Here is a 15,486-nt window from a genome sequence, read left to right as displayed (position 1 = left end):
CTCTATTTCCCCCCCCCCCAATTTCATCTATTATCCCCTCATTCCCTCTCCTTTAAGAGTGACCTACCTGTATTGCAATGATAGTCGCTTGCTGTTGGAGGTACCGCCTCCTTTGCAGCACTCCTCTCACCCACCATTGCAGTAAAACAATCTTCTCCTGGACTTTGAGATGGAGGGCATCCTGCAGCTTGATTCGTTCACTCTCCCTCAGGAACACCTAGAAAAAGAGACGGCAAGGCAAAAAACAAAGAGAAATCATTTTGCGGTTTGTAAACAAATACAAAAGTCATGTTGAACCAGTTTATGTCACCAAGACCACTACAAGGTAGTCTCCTGCTTCCTTGCAGATCTTCTCTTCATCTTTCGGTTTATTTTTGTTTCTTCTCATATTCTGAGAAAAAAATGTGTTTTATTTGTTATAGTCTATCAAATATGACTATTCTATCCATTCTGTTATTCCATTATGAGATGGTCTAGTAATACACCTGATCACCAAGGGGTGTGTGCATCCACCAATTCTTGTCATGGAGTGGGAGGGGTGTGAGCTAAGATCTTACGTCATCCAGGGAAGTGGTCACCCCTCCTATTTGAGAAATTTTGTCACAATCGAGGGTGCTTGGATGCAAAGTGGTGCCATAATGAACTTTGTTGAACTTTTGAAACAATGTTTGATAATTTTTGGACTGTTTAGGTTGTTCAGAATTTATACATATTACATATATATGTGTACTTGTATGTACACTGGGAGTTTTTATAATATACTACATGGTAGTGCACCAGCGGATCACCTTCCCTAGGCAAAAAATCACTTGTGGGGATAGAAATAAACTTCTTCATACATAGTCGGTTTGTTAAATAAGTGTTCAGGGGTTTGACATTCTGACAGGTGTTGTCTCTGACGATCCTACCTTCGTCATCCCGATCTGGTAGTGCTTTTGATCCAGTTTCATCTCCACCAAGAACTCCTTGATGTCTTCTACCGACGATGCCAGGCCGTTGGACAGAAGCAGTTTGTACCGGTGACAGAATTCCTCGAAGGTCAGCCGGACGTTATAGCCGGACTGTCGTATCCTGACCGTCTCCAGCATTCCTGTATACTTGAGTTGCCTCATCACCAGCTTCTCGTCCAGCTTGCACGGTTCCTTCTCCGAGTTGGATTTGATGCACCTTACAAAGAACGGGTTGGCTTGGTTTAATGTATCCATTAGCTTGTTTAATGAACCCTGGAGAAAAAGGAGACAAAACAGGCTCGACATTATTTCATAGGTAATAAACATTTGATATTAAAACCACCTTTCACTTGGTTTGTGTGTTCTTTTTCTTGTATGATTCTGATTTCTGATTCTGAATTTAAAATAAAGAATGAATGAGAGAAAAAAAAAGATTGGCTAACTTAGAATTAACTCAAATTGCTTGACTTTTGTAAAAAGGATCACAAGAAGTTGTTCCTTTAAACAAACATGTAAAAGAAGGAAATCAAAATTCCACACAAGCTTCAAGTCAGCAGCCCAAATTTTTTTGGATAATCTTAGCATGTATCAATCAGTAAAAAAACAACCATTTAATCTCATCCACATTTCTGACATTGACATTCATCTTTTTTCCTAGCCACCAGAAATACTCATGTGTTATTACGAGGTGATAAACCTGTAAGTTGTTTGGCAGCAAAATATACACTGTGATGGATCTCTGCGGTTTGAACTAAGCTGAATGAGACCCAAGCCTCGCTGTCTTTGATTTGCTAAAAGGAATAAATCAGTCCAGTTCAGCAGAAAAACAAGACAAGAGCCTGATAACAGATAAATCAGCAGCTCTTCCAAGTTTCTCAAGTCTGCCTATTAGTCATTTACAGAAGATAGGTCAAAGAAAACATACCATGTGACTCAGAATTCGAGCCTGGTTGCCTTTGTAGCTATAAACCAGATTCATGGGCTTGCCTAATTCACATGACACCAAAATATTGATGTTAAGATATGTAAGGTTAAATTCCATTAATTGCAGTCATACTAGTGGCCTATTTATGTATGTATTTGTGTGTATTTTTATATGTATATGTGTGTATATGTATATGTGTGTGTATATATATATATTTATATATATATATATATATATATATATATACACATATATATACATATTCATATATATATATATATATATATATATATTTATTATGCATTTGAATACTATGCATGAACAAGGTATAAAAAACCAAAACAACAGATGATTTGTATATAGGTATCGACGACCGTAGCGGTTGAAATCTAACGTTGTAATTTATTTCCAGAATATTTCATAACCACCTGGTGCATCTTTATAACCAGAAGTGACATCAAGTAGAGAAAATGAAATCAACAAAGCATTCTTATTTCTTTCTGATTGGCTAGTCAGCTTCTTCAAGGCTGTGATCTTTGTGATGTTTTACAATATTACCTGCAATTAAATGCTATCTGTTTTCTTGACATAATTCACAAAAGGCCATTTAAAAAAAAAAAAAATTAAGTTTGGGATTGGAGTATACGCTTCAGGACAAACTTCCATCAAAGTATGTAAAGGTTCTTCACAATGCTGACAACATTACCTGAAACTGAATGCTGACTGTCTGCGTTTTCTTCTGTGATTGCCGTCTCATGCCAGGCATCTTGTCACCTCGGAGACGTCTCATGGAGTTGAGATCTCTTAGAGTCTGAACGGGAGGGAATAAGACATCCAAATATCAGGAAAATTGTTTCACACATAATCACAAAAAGATGACTTTTAATTTTTGTTAAATTAGAATGAGAGAAATCAAACAGAAAGGTTAACTCGACTCTTGTTGTGCGGTCCACTTAATATCACACCAGACAGAAATCCTGTTTCCTCTACTAGCAAGATGCAGCATGCTTTCTTCCCCTTGTATGTATGTAACCTTACACATGGAAAGTCAAAAAGCTGGTCATTTTACAAAACTGAGAGAGTAGTTCTATGCTATTGCTATATGTCACTCAACAAATACAAATATGGAAGAGAAATTTGTTCTTCCTCCCGTTAGTCCGCATTGTATGATCGACGCACGAAACTAATATTAGCCCAACTAATATAAGCCATTTTGAAACAAGGATAAAAAAAATCTCACTAATTTGTTTTAGAGGAATTTTGGGCACCAAACATAAAAGCCACATCAATGCCTGATATGAAATGCCCAATATTCATGATTTTCTTTTGTCTTCCTGCGTTATGGTTTCTAATTAATTTCAATACCTTATACCTATCCATCAATTTGCTCTTGTAAGCACTACTTTTAGTTCACAGTAAGATTATTATAGAGGGCAGCATCATCAATTAATCTGAAAGGTTTTAAGCTTCAAAACAATCAATTTTCATGACTCAGTATTCTATACAACACTGGCGTTTAAAATAAAGCCATCCAAGTATTTAATTCCCCCCCCCCCCCGAGTAATCTTTATCATTCAGTCAAATAGAATATTGAATATTATGTGTTAGTACCTCAAACACATTACTGTCCTCTCATAACTGTGATACCAACCCTTGGGGGTGATAGTGATAATGAGGGCCCTAAACTACAACTGCTGTTCACATTCACATTGCTTATAGACTGTAAAGCTCCTTTTGATCATACAGCAGTTAAACTTAAAAACTTTATTTTACAATGGTGTTACCTTAGCAGGTTGGCTCTGGGCACCTCTGAATGACCTGTTCTTTCTGCAAAAATTTGAAGAAGGTTGAAACATAGTAAATCACAACTGGCATATGACAGCGAGGAACAAAAATAAAACAGATAAAGACACAACAAGACAGATCCAGTTTTGTCATTAACATTGAGCCACACACTATTTAGTGGCAAATTTTTATTAACTCAATATCCTTGTCTTTTCTACAGCATAACAGCTAGAGTTCCCCTTCTAACGAAAACAAAAGATGACCAACTTACCTTTACAAATTCTACTGGTCAAATACCACTCGAGCAACCTAAAACCACACTGCTTCAATACCCCCACACAATACCAGCATATCTTAACTAAACATTTCATGAAACAATTTCTAAAACATTCTTGTTCAAGCATAATGATAAGAAACAAGAGAGAGAAAGAGAAGTGATTGGTGCATATAAGTCATGAATATGCATGAGCTCCCATCTACAATGACTAACATATAAATTATTAAAGTACTAAAGAGAATGTTGGCAATGTCAACATGATATAAAAACAGGACTGTCAATTTAATGAGTTCAGTCCAAATGATTTTATTTATTGTTGAAATGAACAATGGGTCATCATGCATGAATTTTAAAACGGCCATCTACTATGCCAATGAAAAACATATAAAAGTTCAATGACTTTAACACCTAAGGTTAGTTTCAAACTTTACAACAGTTATATTAAAAATGCTCAAAACATAAAATGATAATAATGATAATGATGGTAATAATAATTATGCATTCCAGTTAAGATAAAAAAGCACAACCAAAGTACATATGTATAAAAGGCAAAATATGATCCCAGGCACCATGCAGATTGCAATGTAAAATTAAGTAAAAAACCCACCTTGTCTCAAGGATTGATGAGAATCAGTTCTCTAATTTACTGAATTGGAAAATATCTGACAAATTTGTGGGCAAAAATCTACAAACCTTTACTAAGACTGACCCTGTACTATAACCTTTTCCTTCTCTATCGCAGAGCGGGTCTTCTTTGCCGACAAAACTTAAAACCCATTCCTACCTTATCAAATATCCTCCCACTGTCCACTACCCCAGTTTCCATTTTGTATCACACAATGAATGCACTGGTATTTCTTTCCCAAGAGTAGACACAACATTTTTTCATACATTTTGGGACAAAACACTGCTAACATTAGCACAAAATTAAGGCAACATAACTTTGCTATTCACAGTTGTCAATAATATCCACATATCTATTCCTTAATAACTCATATATTCTCATATACTGAGCTATCCCCCCCCCCCACCCCTGAAAAACTATGAACCAAAATGAAGAAAAAATTAATAATCTTTGAAAGGGTGCAACTTTGAAAGGGTGCAATGAATTCCCAATTTCGACTCGGTTTTGAAAACTGATCCTCTATCATGAGTTCCCCTGGAACCAGCAGAGAACTTGCCAAGAGCCGGGGCGAAAAAAAAGTAAAAAAACGGAAAGAAATATAACTTTTCGATGCACATACTTGAGGACTTTGCGGGCTTTGGCATAAGTTTCGTCACACAGCCCACCGGGGCTGAGCAAAGCCAATTTCTTCGATGACCTCGACGACCGGGAAGATCTCCTGTTCCTGGTATAAGCATGCGGTTCATGCAGATCTGACACATGTCTGTTATAGCAAAATGACAGCAAGAGCTAATGGATATGGTTTATAACACACACGCACACACACACATACGCATGGCCACACACACACAGACAGACAAAACCTGGACAACACAGGCAGTGTAGACACACATGCACTGGCAGCTATTAAACATGAGGAGCAGGCGAGGGGTTTGGGGAAGATGAAAAACTTAAACCAAATGGGGAATTGTGGGTTATTATTTAAGAGGAAAGGGAGCGATTGAAATTTGCTGCTTAAGCAAAAAAATATATGTAATTAATTAATAAAAGATAATTAATTCATAAAAGAAGGAAGAGAGAAGAAGCAAATTTAGTATAAAAAAAAATGGCACTTGCATCCTTAGCTGAAATTCAAAACAAAACTGTCTAAAATCTGTTTTTTAGGGGTTTTTTTTCTAATAAAATCTTTTGAACTTCATAGGTTGTTATTGACCTTGAGATAAATTTTCCAGATGTCAGGGATAAAATGTGAGACCCCACCAAAATTTTTGGCGACTCACTTTTGGGTTATGCTTCATAAATTACAGACTGTCGCACCAAGACACCCTCCTAGATTTTTTTATTTTACCAAATGAAGGTGATTGGGTGACCGATGTTGAAGATGTTTTTAATTTCCACATTTTGTTGGCTTAACACTGTAAGGTGTGGAATTGACCACAGTTTACAGAAAATTGGAACAATTTTATGTATCAATTATTTACTTCATTATTTGAAATGAAACTTAGATAATCAAGATAATGACCTATTTTGTTATGGGATTTTGGTACAGAAGGCTTTGTGATTCCTTGCCTTATAAGTTTGTATATGGTATCACTTGACTGATTGAGCAACTGAGGAATGGATTTAGTCCAACCTTTGTGAGTTCTTGAGAACTTTGTGAGTTCACATGTTTACAGGGATTTTGGACTCTTGACCTCAAATGACATTTGACATCCACAGAAAGCAATTCGTTGCTTCTACTCAATATGGCGCATCTGTGTACCAGATACGGAGTTCATCCACCTTATGATTTTTTAGTTATCGTGTTTACAAGCAAGGGTGTAACACACACACATCATCACTAACGCAAAGACTTTTTCTTTGCTTCTGGCAAGGACTTTAAAATCATCACCAAAAATGGCTGAAAAGGGAAGAATTGGAAACTAACAAGAGAATAGTAACATTCATACAAATTGACTTTTGATGAATATGGACACCAAATCTGCAGCATGAAACAGTGATAGATACAACAGGATGAGAGAAAGGCCTGTTATTATTTTTTTGGGGGGGAGGGGGAGGGGAGTGGGGGGGAGAAATGCCGCTACAACAATCTTCAATAACAATGCAGTGCTTCCACACAAAGCATACATGCAAATCGCAAAATCACAATTAATTGATTCAAGGGCAATATATATAGATATGCAAACATTATGCAGGTAGGTCATAAATGGGGATAAATTTGCATGCGACTAAATTCTGTTAGTCAAAAATGACCAAAAAGATATGTCTGTTTCAATTCCAAAGCATGACAAGATCCACCTCACTCCAGGCTTACACGTCATAACCAAAACTTACTTAATGTGCTCCACAATGCGGTAGCATTTTAATGCTCCTATTAGACTGCCGGGAGTGATGGAGAGGATGAGAATTGGGTTATTTTATTTTTACGTGGTGAAAGTAGCTAGCGACCCTTTGTGACCTTTGACATCTATACCATCTGTCTTTCATTCATGTTTACCTTTTTGTTTCATCTCTTTGTTTAGTTTGATAAATTTAGGACTCTCCTACAGCTATATATTCGCTAAGGACTACCATCTCGATGGCTGTCGCATTTACTTCATCTGTCTTTGAGTTTACTGCTTATCATTCATCGGAACTAAAAAATGGTGTTTTTAATCACTGCCAAATATATGCATATTTATGTCGCATAAATGTTATAACTTATGGATGAACATAAAGGGTTTTTTTTTATTATTCTTTCTGAGTATTTACTATTTTTCTTGTTCATCAAGGGTTGGGTCAAAAGTTGATGTGTGTACAGGTCACAGCAATACTGTAACAATTATCACATGCATGGTGTATCATTTATTTAAAATACGAAATGGACAAACTGGGGTGCACAAATGGAAATATCTTTGGCAGTTTTTATACACAAAATTTTTCCTTATTCGGAATTAATACTAATATTTTCATTCTCCTCTAACAGTTTTTGGTTTAATATTGTTTCTTCAAACTTTTGAAAACTAAACTCTGAGTTTCAATGTCTCAAAGAATGGCCAATTTTGAACAGATTACAAATAAACATTTTCTCTTGTTCTGGTATTATTCGGGTGTCCTGTTACTAGATATTACCCTGTTGTCAAATAGGGTAATATAATATGGATGCAATTGTTTAGTACGTACAGAAATTTAAAGAAAAAAATTAAAATTATCATTTTTTATTAATGTGCGGTGTTCCTAATTGGGTGAATAGTACAACAACTATGTGAGTTATAGCTGCATGTTAGAGACAAAGGAAAAAACACAGATATTTATCAAGCAAAATAGCTGAGCATATAAGAATGAGCTAGGTGTGCTAAATAAAAAGCAGTTAATTCTATCTACTACCTTTATCAAATAATTATGGTCGTCATAGCTGATAAACAATACAAGCTGTCAATACAAACAGTCTCTTTACACAAAAACAAGGGTATATATATATATATATATATATATATATATATATATATGTATATATATATATATGTAAAAAAATATATATATATGTATAACTATATATATCTTTATATATCTATATATATATATATATATATAAATGTATATATAAAAAAAATATATATATATATATAAATATATATATATATATAGATATATATATATATGTTTGTATATATATTTATATGTTTGTATACAAACATATATATATATATGTTTGTATATGTATATATCTTTATATATAAATATCTATGTATCTATATTTATATGTATCTATATTTATATATATATATATATGTATAGATATAAATATATATATATATATATATACATATATATAATATATACATATCAACATACATGGTTGAGAAAAACAAAGTTATAAACCTTTACCAGACACATTTATAACATTGTTTTTGGTTATCACTTTGTAACTTTATAAAGAGGACTTTTAACCAATTGCTATAAAAAAGATTTTTTACAGAACTCTATCACTGAAACGACCGAAAATCATAAACCCTTTTTAAATTTGCAACCATACATGACTAATTTGTAAAGTTAGACAATACAAAACTAGAAGAAAAAAAATCTTTTATTTTTCCCTTCAAATTTACTGACAAAGCCTACCTGCACATTTTGATTTATAGCAGAAAATATATTAACAGCCAAGTGAGTAAGCATTACAAGAATATATTTCTGTGTTTTTGCCAAATGTTAAACAAAACAATTTTGGTAAAGATAAAATGAAGAAAACTTCACCCCCCAAAACAATTCTGCTATTTCTTGTGAAAATCCCTAACAATTTCATGAATTGGGTAAAGTCAGAACAAGATAGGATATGCCAACAGATCAAAAAACAGCATGTACCAGAAAAAAAGGGGGAAAAAATGATAAGAATCAAATCAAAGAAAAGAACAAAGTGAAATGGCTAACTGCAACAAAAAAAAATCCTGTAAAAAAAAAACAGAAAAGTGTAAACTTACTTCTGAATATTTTCATCATTATGAGATTTGAGAGCACTCAGTGGTTTCTTCACTGGGGTTCTCCCTGTGAAAGAATACAAGTTTAGGACATCACCTATGATGGTTACATTTGTTTCCTTAACTACAACACCCCCACAATGGGTGATGGGGTGGTGGGGCGGGGTGGCCCGAGCAAGATTGCAAGATACTGTCAACTTTGCACCACCATGAATGATGAATCATAATAAGGGTTTTCTTGAATGAATGAACTGGAAAAGAAATGGAAAACTCGTAGAAGTAAATAATTGACACATACTTACTAAAAAAGACCAAGTACTAGAATGATCTGTCATGGAAAACTGATAACGAAAACTGTAATATTTGAGAAAAATTGATAATCGAATCAGTCTGTATTACCTTGTGTTCTAAGTCTAACTCCACCGGCCACAAAGGCGCTCCTAGCCCTGAAGAAAGCCCTCACGATAGCCCACCTGAACACCGCCAACGGATCGGCACCGACCAGCTCCCTCACGAACGACAGGTTGCTATTCTTGAGAACCTTTAAGATGTCCGGTCTGATTAAGTCTGTGTTTTTGCCTCTGAAGTCCTGTGAATTCATGAGATGGACATGAAAATAATAGAAAAAAATCCACTCACCGAGGTTTAAAAAGGAGTAAATATGATATCCATTCAACTTTGAACCTCTGGAGCTGCGGTATCTTACATAACGATCTCTGCAGAACAAACTAGACATGGTTGAAACATTTTACCTGATTGGTGAATGCCCACCCCACCTCTTACCAGTACAAACATCTGTGTGGGAACATGACTTCTGTTTTTAACCATGATTAAAGTTTGCAAAAAATCTCTTCTATTCATACTTGCACCATGGTTTCCTCAAAGCTCAATTCAATTTGATGCCAATTTCAAAAGAATACCTTCTAATATTTTTTAAATTACAAAATTTCTTTCATCTGATTCAAATGACCAACAAGACAAAAAAAACAACAGTAAAAAATAGTCGGTAATGGAACTGTTTATTCCAGCAAAACTACTTTCTATGGCACTTCCTTAGAATAAAGGAACTTCATAAGTGGGAAGGTGTTTGGAAAGAGATAACAGAAAACAGTTAAGGACATATTCAGCTAGGGCTGGAACAGCCCACATCACACACATGCACACACACCTGTTTTGTTTTCAAATTTAATGGTAAATTTACAAACCTTGATGTGATACTTGACTTTGCCGGCATAATGCTGGATGATAAAAGCTGTTGCATGGACCTGATGGAAGTAGTTGTTCTTCCCATGTTCTTTGATAAATTTTCGCAGTAAATTTTGGCCCTCCTCGTCCTTGGCAGGGAAACTGAAGACGAAAGACGAAACCATACAGTGAAATCATAATTTGCGATGGTCTTCAATATCTGGGTTAACATTTTAATTTTGCTCCCGTCTTTGTGACTTGAAGTCACTTAATTGTATTCCACTCCATACATTTTTCTCTGTAAAACTAACTTTGAAAAAGATTTTAGCTTCACCTCATGACAGGACTGAATGCAACAACCTATAGAAAATTCTTCTGCTGTCTTTGGGGGTGTGTGGAATGTAACAGGGCACAGAACAACCCTTTAGATGCCAATTTGACAGCAACTACAAGTTGCAAATTTGCATATATTAAATGAATACATTAAATAACTCTCCTTTACGACCTCTTTTCAGTATCAAAGCCAAAGTTTGTTGTTGATGTAATTTGACTGCCACCAAGAATATGAGAATGGAGAGAAGGGAAGGGTGAGGTGGGGTGGGGTGGGGTGGGGTAGGTGCAGTGTGGAGGACACCAAAGGCACCTTCTAGAGAATGAATCTATCACACCTCAGAGAGCACAGAAGCTTGGGACCATGCGCACTTCGTCAACATACCTGCTTTGCTGTTTGAGCAGCTGTTAACTGTTTACTAAAGGTTGCTATATTTCAGATATTTCTTATCAAACTATATGCGAGCAAAAGTTAAAACTGACAACGTAAACACTTGAGTTGCACGATAGATGAAGATGTTACTGATGGCTTCAGTTCAAGTACAACACAGAGGTGGGTTATGAAGCTCAATTACGTCAAAGGAACATTAGAAACACGGTCTATGCATAAACTGTTGCAGCCAGAGCTCACAGTTGTGGAAAATATAATCGTGCAAAAGCATGTCAAGTTTCAATATTGGTTTCGAAAAATTTGTCAGTTTGTTCCCATACATATGAACAAACCAAACTATGTGAACGCTCCTATTCTACCGTCTCACGAATCCCTGACCCACCCCACCAGCATCGTCCCGCACTCCCCCACCCCATCCATTGCATATGTTCATTGCCATAGTAGTTTAATTGCTATTGTCAAATTTGCATAAGTATGTTATATTTAATGCAAAGAATTTATACTCATAACATGCTAATATACACCTTATGGCTAAAATATACATAAAGTCAGGAGGATGGAGAATGGATCAAAAACAGCTCCCTCCCCTCCCGCCCCATTTCCTCTGCCCCACCCCCCCCCCCTTTGGTATTGTTACTGACACTGGCCCGAATAAGGCGTTATACAGAGTAAATACTATGACGAGAAACAGTGATACTCACTTGCAATCATCATTGAGAATGTGCAGCAAACCAGTTGGTTTCTTCTCAATCAATAACAGGCAACTGGTGTTATCTATAAATTCTATATGCTTCCACGCTATGTCCTCCCGTTGGTACTCTTCCTGCAAAAAACCCAAACGCACAAATATCATGTTAAATAGGGAGTCTTTATGTGGGAAAATGGTCGTGTGCAATGTCTCACTTGGGACTTGAGAGTAGTGTGGGCCAAAGTAGAATTTGTTAGAGATGGATCTGGCTTATTCTCCTTGAGCAATTGAACAAAGAATAATTGAAAATGAGTTCACTAATGTCATTTAACCTAGTTAACATTAACAACAGACCCGCTGTTGATTATGTTGCTGCATGCTATTCCTTTCATGCTTAATTTGTTTGTGACTACTATTATACCTCATAAAATTCAACTTGTTTGTGGTTTTTTTTTACAGGTGACAGACCTGTCATCACAGCTGTAACACTGCACAGAAGGATAAACATTACAAAATGAGCATTGAGGCAATTTAATGAACAACGAGGCATTTAAGAGCAACATCAGGCCTAGGGATTTTTTTTTCACATTTTCTTAACTCTTCATGTTTCCTTTCAAAGTACATTACAATATTGACCAAAAATACACTACACTTGATCATCACTGACTACCATGTGAAGTAGCCTGACCTCATCAGGTAATCAGGTTATCTGTTCCTTTATTGTACCACTCCAACGAGGGTCCCAGTGAGTGTCATTATGCTACAAATTCACTGAAAGTGAAACTAACACAGTTGACTTGAAAATTTTGAACCAAAAGTATTCAGGGTAGCAGGAACTTTACTTGTTCCTTCTTTTTAAATTTTTTTTTTTTTTAAATCGTTTTTTTTTTTAATTGTTTTTTTTTTTTATATGCTCTTCCTACAATGTTTTTTCTCTGATCACAATCTTAGCTCTGAAGGAAATAAATTTGGCTTTACCTGCTCTAACTTGAACACGTGTTGATTAAAATAGTACTGTAGGTGTTCGTTGGCGTAGTTTATGCAGAACTGCTCAAAGCTGTTCAGATGAAAGTCCTCAAATCCGAAAATGTCAAGGACACCGATTGAATTTCCCTTTAGGAAAGAAAAGAATTTTAAAATAAACGTAAATGAAGAAGAAAAAGAAAAACCTCTCATGACAGGGTGGGTGGGCGTCTATTTATAAAACACTTTTAATTTACATGTTTAATTTACTTGGATGTCATGTCGAAAACCCTTCAAGACTCTACATATCAGTAAGTCGTTTTTCAGTCCAGATATTTTTTTAATTCATCCACCTTCATCAGATTTCCAATTCCTATGGGAGAGTTTGACTGAATTTTAACTCTAGAAACTCTACTTCTTGCAAGAGCAGGTTTCGTCTCGAAAACCTTCAAAGACGTTTGTGTCGATTGTCAAACTTGACTTAATTTAGATAAGAAAGGTCAGTTGTACATAGCATATCTGTTCAGAATTCTCATTCTGAATTAGATGGAATGTTATGGCATTAAAAGAGTAGTTGGAAGTTAAGATCAGAATGATACGATAAACCAGCTGATTGTGACAGTCTCAAAGAATGTATACATGTTCAAGCTTAAGCCGACGAGATCTGACTTTATCTCTCATTAGATACGTCCACCGCCTCGGTGAAAAAAAGGTCAGCCGAGCTTAAGTTATTTGCGAGATGGCATCGGCCTTGTCTTTTATGCCGACAAACTCACTGCGAGTACATGTAGGTTACAGGATTAAGTATTATCTACTTGATAAATAAAATCCAATAATGTGACTAGAGGGGGAAACGAAAATAAAACAGAAAAGCCCAGGCAGAACACGAAAAAAAATCAAGAATACATCAACCTAACCCTCGTCAGTACATAGACTCAAACTTTTTTACCAATGCCAAATTGACCAAACACTTTCCAAGTCACATTTTTCCTTTTGGGATATAAAGTTCTATCAAAGCTATTTGTCATACTCTGGACAGGATGTACCCTTATGAATGTGACATCTGTTTGACCTCTGTATCATGTTCATTACAAATCAGCATTATATCTTTATTTGTAAGTCAATTACAGAAGCTTAACCTAACATTTTCAGTTCCATAGAAGGCATATGTACGTTTGTAGCACATCTCGAAATTCCAACACAATTAATTCCTTGAAGTTTGAATGTCCTAAAAAGCCTGTTACCTTCAAACGTGGTTTACATGTTACATCTGCCCTTCGCCACTGCATCGGCAATATTAATCAACGATATATATCACGACAATCAAAGTCCAGTAAAAGCTAGAAATACAGATTTATAATCAGTGGAACAGCTCAAGAACTTTTATTTGCAATACTAAAAGCTCAAGGCATCAAGATCTGCCTTCATCTCTCATTAGATGCGGCCATCCATCTCCTCCTAGGTCAAATAAGCTTAACTTATTCATGAGAGACGGTATCAAGCCTTGTTTTTATGCAGACACACTCAGTTTCATCAGAATGAAGACTACTTTGGAGGATTACACTTTAAATCTCCTTGATAAATAAAAATCCAATAATGTGACTAGAGGGGAGAAAACACTTGATCAACCCCTACACAGTCTGAAAGCAAGCAATCCATGAAGAATCTGAGATGTATGTATATATTTATATGTATATATATATATACATACATATATATATATATATATATATATATATGTGTGTGTATATATATATATATATATATATATATATATAAATATTTATATATATGAACAAACATGTATGTATGTTTGTATATATACATATATATTTGAAAAGGTCATGAAATGGAAAATCCGGTGCAAAAAATTCCAGACTCCACAGGATTTGAACCCAGGCCTCCCACTTTATGTACGGACATCCTAAGCAACTAGGCTATGGACGCAAGATATATATTTTTATGTAATTTTTGTGTACGTATGGCAATTTATAATGGGTGTAGGAGGCATACAAACATTACGATACGTGTGACAAAATGACAGAAGGTGACCAGGTAGCATTAGACAAGTTAGAAGGAGTATTGCGGCCCACAGATTGGAAAAAAATAATTTCACTGTGGCTTGCAAGATTAATTTCGTACCCATCCCTGTACTGCATCAATGGAAACTATTTTTTTTATTTCCTATTTTTTATGATGTATGAAGTAGCACACATTGAATTGTTCATGACAGGATACATTCTCGGCAATTCTTTGACGAGGACGACGATGAAAACTTACCAAATGTTCGCCTTTGACATCGTACCGTGATAGAAGAGCGTGGTTCACCTGAAGCACTATCCACTCAAAGAGGGCGCTGTATAATCCTTTGGCAAGTGCATCTCTAGTTGCGGTTGCCTGAAATGACAGAAGGGTGAATTTAAGCCAATGATATCTAGGCTATCGTTTGGAAATAGCACCATATATTTCCAATTTTCACTTCTGTCAGTTTTATTCAACTTTAAGCTAAAATTATTCCAAACTGACCTGGTATTGAATATTCATCATAAATTGCATTATTACTGACTGATGGTAGAAATTTAAATATTTGTAAAACTACTCAATATTTATCACGAATGATTCCATAGATAAATTTGTGTAAAAAGGCACGGAATTTACAACATAGTTATTGCATATATTTGAGATCACAATGAACAAATATAATTTTTTTTTTCAATCCCATCCACAGAATTCTTTAATTCTTAAATGGTAAAAAAAAAAAAAAACACCCTTTCTGGAAATCTAATCACAAGCAGCAAAAGGTTTTAAACAGTCTAGAGACTGTTTCCTTCTTCCCTTCAACATATCAATCTCTTCTCCCATTTATCAAGACGTGCAGTAGAAAATGTCAGCTTTCGCTACCAGCCAGACAAG

General features: G+C 35.3%; 1 protein-coding gene across 8 annotated transcripts in view; it reads right to left on the bottom strand.

Annotated features, from left to right (window-relative positions):
- The window catches only part of LOC139978325 (unconventional myosin-IXb-like), a 110,371-nt gene that overhangs the window by 26,648 nt on the left and 68,237 nt on the right, over positions 1-15,486 (bottom strand). For 6 of the 8 annotated variants that reach the window (XM_071988416.1, XM_071988413.1, XM_071988415.1 and 3 more), the window contains 11 exons: positions 14,854-14,970; positions 12,589-12,723; positions 11,624-11,745; positions 10,222-10,363; positions 9,416-9,605; positions 9,020-9,083; positions 5,182-5,325; positions 3,660-3,702; positions 2,582-2,686; positions 909-1,223; positions 68-217 (listed from right to left, as the gene is read on the bottom strand). In XM_071988416.1, coding sequence (XP_071844517.1) covers positions 68-217; positions 909-1,223; positions 2,582-2,686; positions 3,660-3,702; positions 5,182-5,325; positions 9,020-9,083; positions 9,416-9,605; positions 10,222-10,363; positions 11,624-11,745; positions 12,589-12,723; positions 14,854-14,970 — 1,527 coding nt within the window. Of the gene's footprint in view, positions 1-67; positions 218-908; positions 1,224-2,581; positions 2,687-3,659; positions 3,703-5,181; positions 5,326-6,896; positions 6,942-9,019; positions 9,084-9,415; positions 9,606-10,221; positions 10,364-11,623; positions 11,746-12,588; positions 12,724-14,853; positions 14,971-15,486 lie in introns of all 8 variants that reach the window. The other 2 variants (XM_071988414.1, XM_071988417.1) reach the window with 2 other exon arrangements.

Source organism: Apostichopus japonicus, chromosome 13, assembly GCF_037975245.1.
Source record: "Apostichopus japonicus isolate 1M-3 chromosome 13, ASM3797524v1, whole genome shotgun sequence".
In the NCBI taxonomy this organism is placed as follows: domain Eukaryota; kingdom Metazoa; phylum Echinodermata; class Holothuroidea; order Aspidochirotida; family Stichopodidae; genus Apostichopus; species Apostichopus japonicus.
This window is presented reverse-complemented; position numbering and strand designations above follow the sequence as displayed.